Source organism: Polyodon spathula, chromosome 6 (genome assembly GCF_017654505.1).
Source record: "Polyodon spathula isolate WHYD16114869_AA chromosome 6, ASM1765450v1, whole genome shotgun sequence".
NCBI lineage: Eukaryota > Metazoa > Chordata > Actinopteri > Acipenseriformes > Polyodontidae > Polyodon > Polyodon spathula.
The window spans coordinates 70,436,483-70,455,443 of NC_054539.1; the positions used below are offsets into that span (position 1 = coordinate 70,436,483).

The window sequence follows — 18,961 nt, forward strand, 5'->3', positions numbered from 1 at the left end:
AAATACAATTCAGAACAACACAGAATGTCAAATAGATTATCGACTTCAAGAAAACTCCCAAAGGCCGCTGCTAATTATTGTAATATCTTGATATCTTTTGGCTTTCTCATTTCTTTCTGGCTCAGATATTAAATTAAGTTCAGTAATATTAACCACGATGCAGGACATGTTTTAATACAGAGTCAATTTAGAGATTTGTCCTGGGCAATGCTTAAAAAGAGGAGATCAAAAAGCACTATGCGTGCTTTGCTATTTGTTCACTTTGCTTTACTAGACTTTGCAATGCTTTTGTAGTGGCATGCCATACTAATCTTTTATAAGCACCATAGGGTCAGCATTGTTTACTAAACTAACATATATACTCAGCCTCAGGTCAGTCAAGTCATAAGCCACAAAATGCTTCAACTAGTAGTGCAATCATATCTGAAACATCCTGAAGTTGGTTCCAGTTTACATTAATGGCATGTGTTGTACCCCTGAGCAGGGAGATATAAATAATTCAACACTGTGCACATGACTCATGGTCATATGATAGAGCATAGGGTGCTCTAATCAATTACAGATCCTCTGCTCAGTCAGCAGATATAAAAACAGATTGTTTACAATGTCATGATATTTGTATCTTACACAGACAGTCCAACATGCCATATAAAGAGAACATTTTCACTGCTCTTAAAATAAAATTTTATCCAAGTTTGCCCCCGGGGGAAAAGAAGGTTTATTTTTAGAAAAACAAGTATGAAAGAACTTGGAATGTTAATTTAACTGCTTTACCCTTACATTAGTTTTTTAAACATTAAGACATTACACCATTTCAAATCTTTCATTCATATCTAAATTTCCAGGAGCCCCTGGAAATTTAGCTGCTTCATTGTGCCATCTATCTTGGATAAATAAGTTCCAAAAAAAATAGATTTCTTAAAGCAGGACAGTGTTCTATGTCTGTCTTCTCTGCGGTTAGGCAGCTGTGCGAAGTCCTGGACTTTATCTCTAGGTTACTGCCGTTTATCAGCTAGTAAACAAAACCTGTCACCCCCCTCCACCGTCAGATCTAGTTAAATCATTTAAAAACCACATAGGCTGAAGGTCATTGAGGACATTCCTAAAGGACTGTAACTTGGCTAATTGAAGCTAACTCCTGATAAAGAAAGGTTTTCTGTTGACTTGGCCTGCATGGCTCAGTGCACGTCAATAGCACAAAGGGCTCCATTATAGCGTTATCATAGTAAATAGCTGAAAAGTGAATCGAGGAGATGAATGATGAGCTAAGTGTTAAGTAGTCACTGTTATCCACACTGACATGCAGCCTTCATTAAAAGTATTCTTGTAAGCATAATTACATCTTTCTCTCAATGATAGCAGATAACTATATGGTCAATGCCTTCCATAACATTACCCCCATTTTTCCTCATAGGTGCTTGTTGTTGCTGTGTACAATAATAAAGCTGAACTCATACAAGACTGTTTTTATAACAGTCGTGAGGTCTTGGTATTATGATAGTAGGCAACGGTTGAACAGTAAAAGGCAGAGAATAAAAGTACCTCCATTGCAAACCAGTCTGATACAGGATGTTGTTCTTTTTGTGCAGTACTTTAGGTGCTGTAATTTTACTAAATAATTCAGAATGAGACAATTTAGAGACACATGCTTTACTGAAAGGATTTTTTATTTTGACAAACACGTGTTCCTTGTAATGAGAGTTTATTTTACCGGAATCATGCTGTAAAGTCTTTGTTGGCTTGAGAGCTAAGCAACAGTATAGAAAGTCTGAATTCCAGCGCTGACAGACCAGATACCATCCCCCAGGAAACAAACCCCTGAATGGTCACCAAGCATCAAATACAGCAAGTCTGACGTAGTTTAATGTGAAAGATGCATAGGGTAACAACCACAGACGCAAGCACCTCCAAAAGTGACCTCTTATAACCTGAATATTCAGTCACAAAAGTGATAGTTCAGCTGGCCACTGCCAAAAACTTTTGATTCCAGTATTGATCTATCATCACTTTGGGTGAAATGTTGTAGAATGAAGCTTTAAAGTGAGCTTCATTTTTGTGAAGTCAAACATTCAGTTTCTTTGGTTTGTTATTTAGAGAAAGAGAAGGTTAAACTACCTAGGAGAGGGGGCAATTAAGCATTCTGGATTTATTATTGAAAGACTCCAAATGGAATGAATGTTGAATTTGACCTTAAGTCCTTTTTTTACGATCTATGTCAAGTTACATTAAAATGTATCTTACAGATCAAACACACCAATACATTTCTGTATAGATTTCATCAATAAAAATAAATAGTTGTAAAGCAAAAAAATTAATAAACAACAAAGATATGATGTATTTTGTGTGGTGTATGGTCAGAAATCGCACTGGCCAGTATAAAACTGGAAGTTAAATACGTAAAGGTAAACACACATGGCGACTGCCACTGAAAACATCAAGCATGAAATTGAACAGCCAATTAATTTTAGCAAACAGGGGCCACAACCCCCTTTTTAGCTGCCGGCGAGGCAGCAGGATCCCACTGAGATAGAGTTGTGGACCCTCCAAAACCTGTGGCGGATCGGCAACACTGCATGGAGAGTGTAATTCCCAAAATTGTAATGTGTTTGATTGCCAATAATATACGCTTCAGTATCTATACTCTGTAATTAGTTTATATTGTTATGCTGCGCTGAAATGGTCTTTGAAGACATGTCCTGCATCGTTATATAGCGCCTGTCCCATCGCCACATGTCAGCCTAAATTTTGGGGTGTAGTATTATTAACATATTCGCCAAAGCCATTCTGATGACAGCGCCATGGGGTCCCATATAGACAGCTGAGCACTGCATTAAGACCCGCTGAAACCAGATTTATTTAGTGGTGCAATCAAGAACTTTAAGAATTGAACACACTATAAAAAGTAAAGTAGTCCTAAGTAGCAACTGTGTGCGCTTGGACTGACATAGAAAGAGGAAATCAAAGAAAGAAAAGTAAAAGAAAAAAGAACCTAAAACAAAAAAATGACAAAACGTGAGAAACTAACAATATTATTCGCAGATGAATAATAAAGAAATATATGAATTAAAAAACAAAAATCCTATTTTGCAGATACGGTGGAGTACTATATTTACAATTTCAGCAATTTATTTTCATGGCAATAAAATAGCAACTAGTCTCCGTTTTGAATGACAAGTTAAAATCAAACAACTGCAAGCAGTCTAATTAGTTTCAGCAACTTTATTTAAGCATATCACAGTAACAACACAGGCACGTCGCATCTCTTCTAAAGCCAGGAGAAGGAGGCTTTGACTTTATGATCACACACTGTGAACAAGTAACTGAACAAACAGCACAATCAGGATTAACACATACTAGAAAATGAATCAGCTGCTGCTACTGGTAGACAGATCAGGGAGGGTAGTCAGTATTTTACACTTTACATGTAGCAATGTCAATGCTATGAAATAATGTACCTTGTATAATTATTACAAATAATAAACAATTGCCCTGTGTGGCTCTACCTGTTACATTAATATAGCAATCTCCTGTGTCATGAAGGGTATACCTATTCTCTCTGCGAGTGACCTACTACTTACTGTTCTGACTTGCGTTGTTTTTTCTTGCTCTGTGCTACTGTCGCTCGACATGATCACCGCTCCTACATTCAAAACGGAGCCTTGCGGTGATACAGGCACATTCTGTCTCTTAAAGGGATTGTTGCCTGGCCTTGAATGGATAGCAGATTCCCCAACCTACTCAGTATTGATTGTCTGGGCGCTGTCACTGCACCACTAAAGATGCTTATTTTTTATCATGCCCTACTGGGCAGACGCGTTTCACTTGACCTGCCTTCTTCAGCATGACATTCAGAAATGTGCCTACCACTGGAAAAGGAGGATTGGGCTATCCCTCCAGACATTCCAACTGTGGTCTGAAAGGAATCAGAGGCTAAGTAGTACGGAGAACACAGCACTTTCACATGTGCAGGGATAGCGGTCCCTAGATTGACGAAGGGGTCTAGCTCATTCCTCGGTTCAGAGAGGTTCACATGAACAGTTCCCTGCAGCAGATTTCTAATTATCTGATACATATTGTGTTCACATATTAAAGTTTTTTAGATAGTTGAGGTTGCATTGAATATGCTTGACATGTTTCTGATATAATCCAAATGTATGTTATGGAATGACAGATGTAATGTCTTCATATTTTGTAATGCTATGATACCTTGCTGTATTCTTTCTCAATTAAAAGCATATTGTTTGGCTGGGTATGTGGAAATTTTGAATGATAACAAGTGAAATAGCAAGTGGATTAAAATATTAACTAGCCAATAAAAAAACACAGTGTTTCAAACATAACATATTTAATTACTCTGTCATGTAGAACATTGAACAAAAAAAAATTGATTGATGGTTATATTAGCGACCATTATTTATTGTTCATCCAACTCCTTAATTTGCCTCTACTTGACTAGAGCTAAGACTAACAGTGCTTTACAAAACATTTCTGGAACTCAAAAGGTTACTAGACAATACTTTCATGTCATTTTACAACCTGATTGTTTTGAATGTATATTTTTTATCAAGGGAGGTTCTAAAATAGAAAGTGCCTTAAAAACACATTTCCAGCACTAAGTAATTGGCACTTAGTTGACAGCAGCGTTCATCAGTTTAAAGTAATTATGCATATTTTTACCACTGGATAATGCTTGTTTATACTTGTTACTCGGCACACCCCTAGTTAGACCTAAGACCTAGAATGGAATGGTTTCCTACCTCTACTATAATTAAAAGGTTTACAGCTGCTTCATGGCAGGAAAACATGACGGAATCATATTAAGATACAGACCATTGTATTCTCTATGCCAGTCATTGGCCATTGAACCTGACTTCCTTAGCTGACTTCACTGCCGAATGGTGCGGCAGTTTTTTGATGTTGGCTACTGTTTATTGCTACCAAGTGTAGCCCTTACTATATTAGGTGAAAGTCTGTATATACCATGTATTTTAGTAACTGTGTTGCTAATTGGTTAGATTACACAGCTTATAGGGAGCTGTGTTAAGCATGATTCTGCGAGGAATTATGGGATTGTTTTTTTTAGTAAGTATATGAGTGCTGGCAGTTGGCATGCTGAGATAGACACAGGGAGCTGTGTTTCGCACCATTCGAAAATATATGTTTTATTTTCTAAGTACTGTCATGCCCAGGACAGTAAGGGTTTTTTTTTTTTTTTTTTTTTTTTCTCGTACAGTGATGCTGACGGGACTATACGACATTGAAAATAAGAAAGATAGTAATAAATCAAAGAAAGCAGGGATTAGAGATTGAAGGTGCATGCCAGAATCTAATTGCTATTACCAGAGGGAGTCAAGTTGTTCCAGACCATATTACAATATATTTTTTGCTTTGTAAGAGGGTTTGACTTCAAGGAGGAAACACTTTTTCACTATTTACCAGTTGCTGAGGCCTGCCATTCCTTGGTCACCTTTGGACTGCTCACAGTCCTTCTGAAGACTATGGACACATAAATATATCAAAGATTTTCTTTCTGGACATTTTCTGGATTTTTTAATACTTTGCAAAGAGAGATATTTCGTCTTGGATTTTAAAGAAGATATTTCATTAACGACTGTGAGTAAACAAAAGGACTGAGTGAAACTTTGAAAATAAATTGTGTTTTCTCTTTAATCTTGCTGTTGAATCTTGCTGAATTGAATGTATTATTTTTTTTTTGGAGCCAGGGCATTTCATTATCTCATAGACAGTACAAGTGAGTACAAATAAAACAGCTCACTGCAGCGATTCTCAGTGTGAAAGGGTGCATTGTTTATAAATCCTGTGTTTTTACTAGCTAAATAATTAGTATAGAAACATGAGGTGATTAATGTGAATCATTTAGTTATGTTGATGGTGAGAGTGGAATGGAATAAGGGACATCTTCCATATTATAGTGTGTGAGCTCTGGAGCACCACCCCTAGCCGATATTTATACAAAATATGGGTTATAAAAGAATTATATTAAGTGACCCAAGTCTGTCAGTATTTTTCCCTGGCATTCATGTAACGTTCATTTAATTGCACTTACACAAGCTAGTTTCACTTGCCAAGATGTAATCTAAAACCGAAGGTACAAGGCCAGTGCAATGCCCAAGCCACCTAATGTTTATCCTCATAATATAACATTAACTTTATTCACACTACAAGTGACCAGGATACTGTTTAAAGACCATTGTGTTTTAAAGCTTGCGTTCCCATGTGCTGGTCTTGAGTTAATATCTGACTTTAGCTTTGGAAACTTTTAATAGAGTTCATTTTGCAATCAGCCTCAGTGCAGAACACAGTGAACTCTGGCTTTCTGCTATTGATTCTTTCACAGGTTTAATCCCTGAAGTCACAAGAATCCTTTTACTCTGTTCAAAAGGTCAATAATGTCGATACTGTAAATGAGGTAATTTTCCTGGAAAATTTGCGAAGAATAGTTTCCAAAACGTTATAAGCATGCCAGACGTGCACTAGAAGGTGAGATACACCAGTTCCCAGAAAAGCATTGACATTGGCGGAAACTGAAAATAAAATACTGGTTGGTATTTGAGCCATTATAATCAAACTTAAATACATTGTTGTGATATCCTGAAAATTGCAAGATTGTTACTGCTTTTCGAACTAACTATAGAATTGCATTTTAATTATGATGCCGCTGTAACTTGTAGTAGCTTTTGAAATGTATCAATTAACAAAACAAACAGCAACTCTGTTCAAATGATGTTTCTGGCATTTTATGAGGCGTTAGCAATAATTATTTGTACTCAGTTGTCATTTTTTGTACTTTTTAAACAGGTAAATAAATGTCAAATAGCAGCACCAAAATAACAATTGTGTTCTATAAAACCTAGACATTCATATTTAGTGTAGCTGTGTTGATTAGATAAGTTAGAGATTGTTTTGTTTAATTTCTGGGAATTTTAGTACAGCTTTGAAAAGTAACGACACAACTATAACATGCATTATATTGAATGCCAAAATGAGAATGAGCTATATATTCTGAAAAATACAATAATTCACAATATCAGAATCAAGCCCAGATAATGTCTTTGAACAGCACTTAAAATGGGGGGCATGCTGATTCTTGTATCAGTCAACCTAATCTGAAAAGCTTCTATTAAATGAAAAAGGGGGCTTATTCTTTCATCTTCTAATGTACTCCTTTGGGAGGCTAAGCCACATGTGTTGTTTAGCCTTGTGGCCTGCAATGAAAAGTTAACCCTTAACAATCCTCCCATATATACAGCATATATTAAACATGAAATGAAAGAGCCATGGAGGCTATAATTGTATTTCATATACCAGTACACAAAAGGGAAGGGGTGACTGATGAGACTGACAGCTGAGTTACTGTTTCTAAATAAAACATATTAATAAAACTGGATTCCAACTCAATATAAAGACTCTAAAGACTCTAAAGGAAAAATACATTGGAGCATTCCGATTTGATACAGACACAAAATGTTTACACACAGAAAACCAAGAGCATTTTTTAAAAAATCAATAATAACGATCCCTGTCACGAATGGCTTGGTGAGTGACGTCAGACCAGGAAGCAGACACACAAAGTACTGTGGGGTGGGTCGTCAATGTGCTCGTTTTTTATTAAACAAAAGTGGCTTTAAATAATAAACAAAATGGCACAGGGACCTGAACAATAATCCAACAAGTATCGTGCTGGATTTAGACCAATTGTTTTCTTTTTCTCCTCTGGTCAAGGGATTAACTGGTTGTCAATTACTTTGTGTCTCCCAAGACCCCATTCTGCACAGGTTTTCTAGGGAGCGTGGCGACAGCCAATTCATCAATACATTACTAGCTGCCAACCAAGCATTCTCACGGGATTGGCAGAGACCAGAGGCAAACATTTCCCTGCACCTACATTTAACTGTAATAATAACAATAATACTGTAAGCAATAAAAGAAAAACAACACAAATAAACTGTGGCGGGCATATTCCATCACAGTCCCTTACAGCATTAAGCATCAGGGACGTTGCCTAACAAGATCTCAGCCTAATTACAGTCTGTTAAAATACTGACACTTGAAATCCACCCTTTTCAGACATAATCCAAAAGTGCAAAAGCTTAGTCTGATCTGGAGAAGAAGCTCTTTCGTTACGCAATTATTTAATATAGATGGTGTTTTATTGTTTTACTTTATATTTAAAACATGCAAAACATGCAAAACAAAAATGATACCAGAGATTGCGGAATGTTTTTTTTTGGTCAGTAATGCAAGCCAAAGATGAGGGCTTTCTGACTAAACTGGTCCGTAATTCTCTCTGTGAATTATTACAATTAAATATCAATAAAGATTTGGAATATGCTTTTTATTAGACAATCAGATTGCAAGATTTCCGGCTATTGACATATAATGAGCTTCATGTGATAGAGCTGGTTCCAAGAATACGCAAGGGGGATGCCAATCTTATTTATACTCTGGCCAAAGGAACCTTCTCGCCAACTGCCATCAAAGTCAACTTTGATGGCCCAGCCAATATAATTGGCATTGATGCCAGGAGGGCCAGGTGTACATACTGTAATTAGATCGCACATGATTTAATACTTATTAAAAAAACAACTGTGCTTGTAAACTTAACGATCTGCACAATGGGACCATGTGCAAATCAGCCTCAATGTGTAACTGTATCTAATGTTAGCTTTATCAACAGCATGAACCAGTGTCCACCTCTCTCTGCTGACAAGCAAACAGATAGATACAGAGGAAAAGAATAATGGACTGATATGTGGACAGAAGATATAATCATTTAGGAGAAAAACAGTTTGCATTGCTTGATGTCAACATTTCTTCTATTTCACTTGATCCCTGTCTAAAAGACAAGTATAAACAAAATGTATACTTGTATAATGTATAATTGTCTATGTTTCAATCAAAACAAATAAATAAATATGTAAACTCTTTCTTGACATGTATTATGAAAGCATACTCTGACGGGGTACAGCCCGCCCCTGTGTTTATGTGCTGCGTTGTTATTATTTAAATGTATTTGTGTTGTTATTATTATTATTATTATTATTATTATTATTATTATTATTATTATTATTATTATTATTATTATTATTTGGATTGTGGGTTTTGGATTTGGCAGGGAAGCAGATATTTATCTTCCGTGTCAACAATAACGTGCAGAATGCAGCAGTCTTCAAATTGGTTAATTGTTTGCCAATTCGAGGATGGCCACATGTATAAAAGTTATAGCTGCTGAGTGCTGCGGTTAATGAGGGTGGAGAGAAAAATGTGAGTGAGGAGAAAAAGTAAGAAAAAAATAACTGAAAAAACTGTGTTGGATTAAAAGCGGCACGATCCTTGTTTGATTTAGTGTTTGTTTTGGCCACCATGCCATTTTATTTTGTAAAAGTCTTGTGTTTGTTCGTTTCATTATTTAATAAATAGGGAGGAGGAGCAGTCACCCCCAGGGGAGGTGGAAGTCGACCACCTGGAAAGGGGTCAGAGCCACGGTGCGCAATGTCATCGACCCGGGAAGCACGGTGGCAATCAGGGATTGGTTGACGGTCGTTGCCCTCGCTGGTCAGTAGTGACGAGACGGAGCGTACAAATGTGGGCGTGGCCCATGGTTCTGTTCCTTCTGGCAAGGTACAGAGAAAGAGAGAGAGAGAGAAAGAGAGAGAGAGAGAGATAGAGAGAGAGAAAGAAAGAAAGAAAGAAAGAAAGAAAGAAAGAAAGAAAGAAAGAAAGAAAGAAAGAAAGAAAGATGGTTCGTTTTTATTGTGGACCTGCTAACCCATCTCCTTTTTACATCCTAGAGCACTGACGGGATGCTCCGGAAAACACGTTGGAGGAGCGACTACCCGGAAGTGCTGGGTTCACTAGAGCGCGTGTTTTTCCCATGGCTTGGGTTACACGTTGTGTGTTCCGGCTTCCTTATTGATTATTATTATTATTATTTTGTTAAACAAGTGGGTTGTTTATAGCTATCCTGATGTGTGAAATCAAAACAGCACTCTGAACATTCATGGAATATTCAGCTTACACTATATAACAAGCACAATGTATAAAAGAAAGGGAAACACTTTACATTGTGTCTCGAATTACTGTGTATTTACTTAGTACGGTAGTTACTTAGTAAATACATGTGTACTTATCCTAACCCTTTTCTGATACAATTGTGCACTTACCTATACCGTACAAAAAGATTTACACATTAAGTACATTGTAACTATGCATAATAACATTGTAACTGTGTAAGTACACCTGTATTTATTGTGGAACTACTATGTAAATACATAGCAATTAGAGACACTTAAAGTGTTACCAAAGAAAGTATATTTAATAAAAATTTAACAGCTGAATTTAGATAATTACTTTCCTTAGATTAAGCTCTGCATCGGTGCAAAGTCATTCTGTCACTGGATTTGAATGAATACAAGATTTCCAAAATGAAATTCGGTATAAATATTCACTCTGTAGCATTGAATACTGAAAAAGTATTCAACATTAGTGATATATTATATAAATCACTAGCACATGACCCGATGCCAAACATTGAACTCTTAAAAAATAAAGCTGCAAAGTGGGTTAACGAAATGCAAATAACCTACTGGTCCCTTTTGCACATACCTAAAAACTGCCTGCATCCATAAAGTCAATTTGCATACTTATTATGTTAATATATTATAGTTAGATAAATTTGCATTGCAATCTCTGTAGTCTCTCTGCATGTATAGAACAGAGGGTTAAGTCTTCAAAGCTGTCCAGTTTCCTTTCACGAGCAATGAAATACATCATTAAACAAATAATTAAGAAATGCCAGGCTTGTGGGTATAAATATATTGTTTTCCAGTGACGTACAATAGCATGCAATAATAAAGACTGCCCACTGTGCCGGTGGGATCTTGAGGACATTAGGAAAGCATTTCAATCTCACTACACAAAACTGTACTGCAGTCAATGCAATTCTTGTTATTATAGAATGGGTTTTACTGAAATAAGAATCATAAGGGCTCCATACACAGCAAAAAAATAAAAATAAATAAATAAATCCTATATTGTACCTTGAAACCCACTTTGTATTGATTTTCAATTACCGGTGAGAGGACAGCGTCACTGGCAAGGCCGTTTTTAGCAGGAAGGGAGACTCAGACACAGACGGTGCCAGTTTAATAACAAACAAACACTAAACAAAACACATTAACAAAATAAAAAGTACAAGGCCAAAATAACAGTTTAACAAAATAGAATACGCTGTATGTATATATATATATATATATATATATATATATATATATATATATATATATATATATATATATATATATATATATCACCAGTGGTTAAAGCAGATTACGTCACTTGATGAAGTGGACTAGAAGAAACTACGGGCACCAGGTCCCGTTAAAATATGGAGGGAAAAATACTTCCCACCAAACACTGAAGGGACTCTACAAAATATCTTACAGTTCTTAACATTTAAATAAAAAAAAGACTCAAACAGTGATTCGTCACCTGGTGATATATATTTACATAATACCGCGGTTGTAGACCGAGCCGCCACTTTCACACTATAAACATGCCTTCAGAAAAGTCCCCTACATACCAGCGCTAGTTATTTATGTTTATAAAATAGGTCTTTATCATACTCTGTTCTGATTGGTCAAAACTGGTCACATGGGGGTGTGAATATTGCAGCATATCCCCATGGGTTGGCACTTGTAGATATCCATACACCACTACAATTTAAAAAAAAAAAAACTTAGCCATATTTTAATTTATATTAATAAACATAAGTAACCACATTTAATATATAATTTTTAACAAATTCATTTATAAAATGTAGCTATATTTAATTTGCAATATAGATGACTGACAAAATTTATGTCAATTTTGGTCTTTTGGGAAATCAAACCCTAGATGAGATTTTGGACGAGTCTGAATTGGACACCAACACCAATTCAAGTGGCAAAAAAAGGAATTAGTAGTACTAGGCATCTTGCAGCTTCTGGACATAGAAAAGGAAGAAAAAATACACAAAAGAGCACTGCCTTCTGCATCGAATATCCTATTTGACTGGTTAAAACAAAAATCATTAAATATTGATTTCAAAGCAATTCCTCTGCCTGATCTAAATCATTTGCTATGGGAGTTTTATGCCACTGTCTGTAGCTCAGAGGGACAGGAGTATTCAATGTCAAGCTACATGACCCTACGAACCAGTCATAACCGTTTTTTAAACAGTCCAGAAATAAACCGCAAAGCAAATTTGATAAGTGACAGAATATTTTAAAAAGCAAATAACATATTTGTTGCCACTGTGAAGCGGTACTGTAAATCTGGCATGGATACCTCCTATCACTAACCCCGGAACTCAAACAATGATTTAAAAAAAATTAAAATCTCACCTGCACTGCCACCTTACATTGCCGCAGGTCTTGTGAGAAAGGTTTGATTTGATGTGCAACTAAATATGGCCAGACAAGACAAAGAAGGTCTGTGTGATTTAAAAGCAGAGTCGTTTGTGCTTTGCCATAATGAAAACGTCCAGGAATATTAAATTTGAATCAACAAACCAAGAATCACATGGCCGCAATCGACCACTTCCCCCTCTAAAAAACCAACCCCCTCAATTCATGTTTGTCTTTTCCCACATAGATTCTGGTGGGCTGGTTGGTGATCAGGGCTGTGGTGGAGTGGGTCTCCTCATCTTCTGCCAGGGTGACCCCAACGCTGACAGCAGAGCGAAGCATTCTGGCAGCGAAATGCTGACAAAAGCACCGCTGGTAGCGACAACGCTGACAGCAGTGCGGGGCACTCCGGTACGAAATAGCTGATAGTGACAACACTGGCAGTAAAAATGCTGGCAGCGGTGCTGGGCACTACAGCCGTGGCAGTGTTGGTAGTGGCAATGCTGGCAGTGGCAATTCTGGCAGTGGCCATGCTGACTGCAGTGCAGGGAACTCCGGCAGCTGTTTCTCCTCCTCCTGGAGGGGACAGTTGACCATAAAGTGTCCCGCTCCCTGCAGATAAGGCATTCACACGAGCTCTCAAGAGCACTGAAGTAGGCGTCCAAGTGCCCTCCTGATGTGTAGGGGCAGCACCCTGCATAGTGCCTGGCTCTGCACAGGCAAGGCACCAAGGAAGCGCTTTCTCTTTCAGGCTCTTATATATATATATATATTTTTTAAATAAACCTTGTTAGAATTAAACAAATGTAGACTATTTAGGTTGCTATTTGAAGTGTTATTTTATTCTGTTGTGCTGTGTACTGCACAGCTAATTGGTACTGTAGCTTTAATTGGAAGACCAACGTGCACTTTGACATTGCTGCTCACTGCTTGTGTCTTTGGATGATCATCTTCAAATTGGGTTCAGATTAAGTGAATGTTCTGCATCACGATGGGGTCACTTGCATGACAACCCCACCCTGAACACGAAAAGATTTCAGGGTTCTATAAAAATTAATTAACCACAACCCAATGTGGTTGACCCAATCTAGATGGGGGCATGTGTGTGTGTGTGTGTGTGTGTGTGTGTGTGTGTGTGTGTGTGTGTGTATATATATATATATATATATATATATATATATATATATATATATATATATATATATATATATACGCTCCACACATACATACGCGTGCGTCACATACACACGCCCGAAAAAATAAAACCATAAGAAACTACTACTGTGTAATTTCTCTCATTATAAGTGTTTCTCTGATAAATGTAAGCCTACTGTATATATCTGTGGGAAATAGAGCAACAGAAATGTAAAATGTTGACAAACTGCTGAAAAGAGAAATTTGTACCACTATGTCATCCAAATAATTAGTTTCCTGTCCTGCCAAGTGACAATTACAATAGACGCTTTAATAAAAAATAAATAAAAAAATAAACATTTTCAAAGCTTTAGGCACACACTTCTTTTTTCTATTAAAGCAATTACTCCTTTAGGGCAGCAAAAAAACATCACAATTTTCCCAGCTGCCTCTGTTCGGCCTCACTCAGAGATCAGGGGAAGTTTACATGTACCTGGCTGATACAACTAATTACCCGTCAGCTCCCATCACACATTTCCTGGAGGGCAAGTGGCAGTTTGCCAGATATCCGAAAATGAACTTTTATTGCATCCTCACCAACCTGGAAAATGAATTAGCAAACAGGCTTGTCTGCAGACACATTAGGGAATGTAGAACAGAACAAGGTTACTGTGAGCAAACAATTGAATGGTAAAGTTGTTTCAGGGTTGTTGTAAAGCTACACGAGTGCTATAATATGGTCATCCTAAGATCTTGTCTTGACATACATTTAAATTTCTGTTTAGGTGTCAGGATCCTAAGTATAGCATGGCTTATTCCCGGCTATATGTATGATATTCATCTAATAGGTGACATCAGCACAACTACCCTGTGACATGCAAAGCATGAAGTGGGGGTATGTCAGCAATGATGGAACACACTCAATAAATATATACCTAATAGCCAGGAATAAGCAGTCCTAAACTTAACATACTAACAAGTATTTTATGTAAATTTTATATTTTATTCATGTTGGGGTATTACATGCTCTAGACCGACATCAGGCCGCTTTTACTTTGTCAAATTGTCTCAATATTTCAATGTTTACACCTGGCTGTGCATATTTTTTCTTTTGTTTTGCTTTGCTACCGTTATGCTATTTCTCTTAGTTTACCATACTCATACATCAGAGTCTCATTATTATAGTTATTTTTTAAACTTCATTCCCCGATAATATAAAACAGATACGTTGGTGGGATTTCACAGCAAACATTTTTTTTTTATTTGCCGTGTTTATTCTGGGATGGAACATGCACCATCACAATAAACCAATCAAAATGATGTGTGAAATAATAACATATCATACTGTCTTTATACATTTTGTTAATAAAATTGGCCCAGGAATGCTGCCACTTGTTTGTCCGCATTGGGATTTTAAACATCTGCAGGTAAATAGCTGTGTAGATATCTTTTGCCATATCTGGACTTTAATTTCCCCTTTTGACAGAGACTACACAGGCACAACTTATCAGCATAGTGCAGTATATAGAAAAGTAGGTGTTTTGTCCTTGGTTTGTTTACACAAAGTGAACCCTGAATTGAACAGCCACAAAGGAATTCTTACAGACAAGCCTCCCATTCACGTCAAGGCCCTATGTAGGTCTGATTTATAACCAATATTTTGTCTCATATTGTCAGGCATCATGTCATGATTGTGTATATTTAAAACAGCTGAGAACAGTTGTGTTATTCTTCTAGATATTGATGACAATACTTCAGTTCAGGTTACAAATATGTTGTCCACAGGGTCTCATCTGGTGAAGGCAGATCAGAAATGCAGTCAAGCAATTGCGTGCTTTCAGACTCAAATCCTGTTTGCGCCAAGTTGCCGATCTTTTCAAGGGGTCCATAGGGAGTGCTGTATTGCTCTTTGTGCTTCAGCAGATCATGGAGGAAAACCAGCTGGGGAAAGATTCCTAAAAGAGGGTTCCATTGTCTACGTGTTAACTAGTTCTATCTGGGTGGCCCTAGGTTTCAAAAACACATAGTTAGAAAGCCTTGGGATTTAAAGTTGGCATTAAACACTCTTATGGAGGGTTTACACTAATCCGTGCATTAAAGGTTATTGTGATACCGGTACAATCTGACATCATGATGAGCAAACAGGCAGCTGAATTCCATTGACACATCCACAATCATAGACCTTATAATGACTATACAAAACACTTCTATACAATTTCACTTTGAATCTAGCTGTAGTAATATTCCATTGTCAAAACATTGCATGTAGGATTACTCACAGCTAAGAAAATCATTTAATCATTTGTATTTTCATAGTCCACTAAAATGAAGACGTTACAAAGTCAAGTGGCCTTCTATATAGTGCGCTTTCTGATTTAAATTTCATAGGGTAGGGATCAATATATCAACTTATTTCATAGCCCCTTATGTATGTCCTGGTCCTCTTTACAGCGCTGCAGGTGATATATGCACTGCTGACAGATTCTGAAGGTTCAATGTGAGTTCAGCTAATGAACTGTTATAACAAGACTGGTTCACTACCACTGTGTTCCAAAGAGTATAAATTGACAAGCAGAAGCTAAAATCACTTCTACCCTGAATAAATCAACAAAAGACTATGACATGAATTGCATAAGTGGATTGTGGGTGTTGATTTCCTGGGCAGCTGAAGTTGAAACTCGTTGCAATCAGCCTGGGCAGCAGAGGAGCTTTTTTCACATTTTTTGGTTGGAAGGGGCTGGAAGTAGTAGGAAGGAGTCTGCATGAAATATTAACTATTCCGATGCACCCTAATAATGACACAGTCAACAGCTTGGGTTACTGTCACAAATGTTGCTCCTGGCAACTTGTTGTGGTCAGATGCTAATGAGGGGAAGATTGGACAGATGTCAACAGAGAACTCCATTCTCCACAAATCTGCCTGGCATGTGACCTTGTGCTAATTGACCAATACACATCACCTGAGCCTAAGTGATTCTCAAGGACAATAGCTTTAAGCTACATTCTTCTATGACACAGAAATGCATTGAAAAGGGAATATTTTACTATAACCCAAGGTAGCTAAGAAAACCTTTCCTTTTGAAGTCACAGGACTGAATTGTAAGCCCTGAACCCTGGCCTGAGACCATCTGATCACTTTAAGAGGGGTAATTTAAAACCAGCAATGTCTGGGCACCAAGCACAGATCACTCATTATTACCTTGAATGACAGTTTGGTTTAAAATTGAAATATACTGAAATATTGAAATTAGTTCATGTTTATTGTCTGTGACAAAATAAAAAAAGGATTGCCTCTGTATATCAAGCTGCTTTAACAAACAAACCACATTATTCTTAAATGAGGTTATATATATATATATATATATATATATATATATATATATATATATATATATATATATACTTTCATGCATTTTTCTTTCAGTTAATTTTGTGTTTTATACGTATGTCACACACACTTATATGCACAATACAGCATGACTCTGTCAAAAACCTGTCATAGCAGCCTATACACTCACATGAACTGGGACAGATGTATACTGCACTCAATAGCTTGGTATCTCTCCTCAAGACACACCTGTTCAGAGAGCATCTGTAAACTTCACAACTCTCGACTATACTGGACTATATGGCACCCAACCGTATCAGTACTTGCATCATCTTATACTTGCACTGAACTGCTCCGCACTTTGCTGTACTCTACTACTGCTCTTAATTATAATTATACTTTCTGTATCTTGTACTTGATTTTACTCTTAAAGGTAACCATAAACTTTTGTAATTACTCTTATTTGAAATCGTTCTTATCCATTTATTGTACTTACTACTTGATCTTTATGGAATTTACTCTTATAACAAAATATTTTTAGGTTTAACTGCTCTTAGTTGTACTCGCTCTCAAATGTAATTATTTACTGTATTCATTTTCTCTCATTTGAATTTGCTGTTACTATTGATTGTAATGTATTTTATAACTGTTTTTTGTACTATATTCATAATAATAATAATAATAATAATAATAATAAATAATAATAATAACAATAATAATACCCTCTTTAAATGTATGCTAAAGATTTTAATGATCGGTCATCATCTTAGCAGCAGAAACCCATTTTAGGGGTAATGCAAACAATTTGTAAGGGAAAGCATTGCCTTTTTTTCTATTCATTTACTCACTTGCTTCCCTTTTGTAGTACAACTTAAAATAAGGTTGTGTTTTTCTCCATTAAGATTAAGTACTGCCATTTTATGTAAAATATGGTTTGCCTCTAGAGCTTTATTAATTACGACGTAAGATACCAAGATTTGTAAATAACATCTTATTGAGCAAGAGGTGTGAATGGGATAATATGGACAATAAAAAACTCCCTGCATTTATTTTGAAAAAGGGAAACCACACTAAAGGGGAAACCACATCACACAAAGACATCCTACCTCTTGCATTCCTTCCCAATTTGAAGTTAACAGAAGATGTCTGCAAACCCCAGTGGGGAGCTTTTCTTAAATCCTAGTGGGATCCTGAGGAATAAAGATCCATCAAGTGCCCCTGAGCTAAGTATGCCAATCACAGGAACCAGGCTGTGAGAGAGACAATTAGGAAGGATGAGAGCCTGGCAAATAACAGCAGCAAACAGGAATCTACGACTTCCACAAATACAGGAATTGTTTGAATTCCTGAAAGTACCCATTCATGTACAATACATAAACATCAATTACTTCTGGTTTATGCACAGTCAGTAGTAAAACTCAGTCAATGATGAAGGCAGTATTGATGACATCATTTAAAAAAGACAAATATATACTGTTTTAAAAGAAACGATCGCCAATGCATAATCTGCCCCCAGTTCTGTTTTTCACAAATGTCCCAGTACTTCTTAAACAGTGGCAGTATTTCTTACTCTCACTGTAGATCAATAAAATAGACCCCAGACATATATTGAAAGTATGCCTAACTGTACTAAAATGTACAGAATGTACAGATATAAATTAAATTAAATGACAATGTCAATGAAACCACTAAAATCTAAAATTGTGATTTACAAGAAAAACTAATGTAGGATAAAGATGGTATATTACAGTATTGTAGTTCTGATTGTACAGGGTACATTCAGGAATGCTCCTGCAATACAAAAATCATATCATGGCAACTAGAGATTATGTATGGAAACATAAATTGCACAAATTGCACAAGGATCAAATTTGGTTTGAAAAAAATGAGTACAGGGAACTGACCAGTATGGTTTCAGTCAACAAAAATGCATTCATCAAAAATTGCACATGTGATTGATTTGCTCAATGCATGCTTCATAATTAAGTCTTCAAGTACATGTTCCTAGGTACATCCATTTGCTAAATGCGTCTTGTTTTGTTTTGTTTGTTTGTTTTAATGAGAGATAGAGAACACCCCCCTAGGATAAATG

At 36.6% G+C, this 18,961-nt stretch overlaps 1 protein-coding gene across 1 annotated transcript in view; it reads right to left on the bottom strand.

Annotated features, from left to right (window-relative positions):
* Nucleotides 1-12,878: 12,878 nt before the first annotated feature.
* LOC121317740 (doublecortin domain-containing protein 2-like) overlaps nt 12,879-18,961 on the bottom strand; it is a 63,113-nt gene continuing 57,030 nt past the window's right edge. The window contains exon 9 of the mRNA XM_041253885.1: nt 12,879-13,019. Coding sequence (XP_041109819.1) covers nt 12,879-13,019 — 141 coding nt within the window. The remainder of the gene's footprint in view (nt 13,020-18,961) is intronic.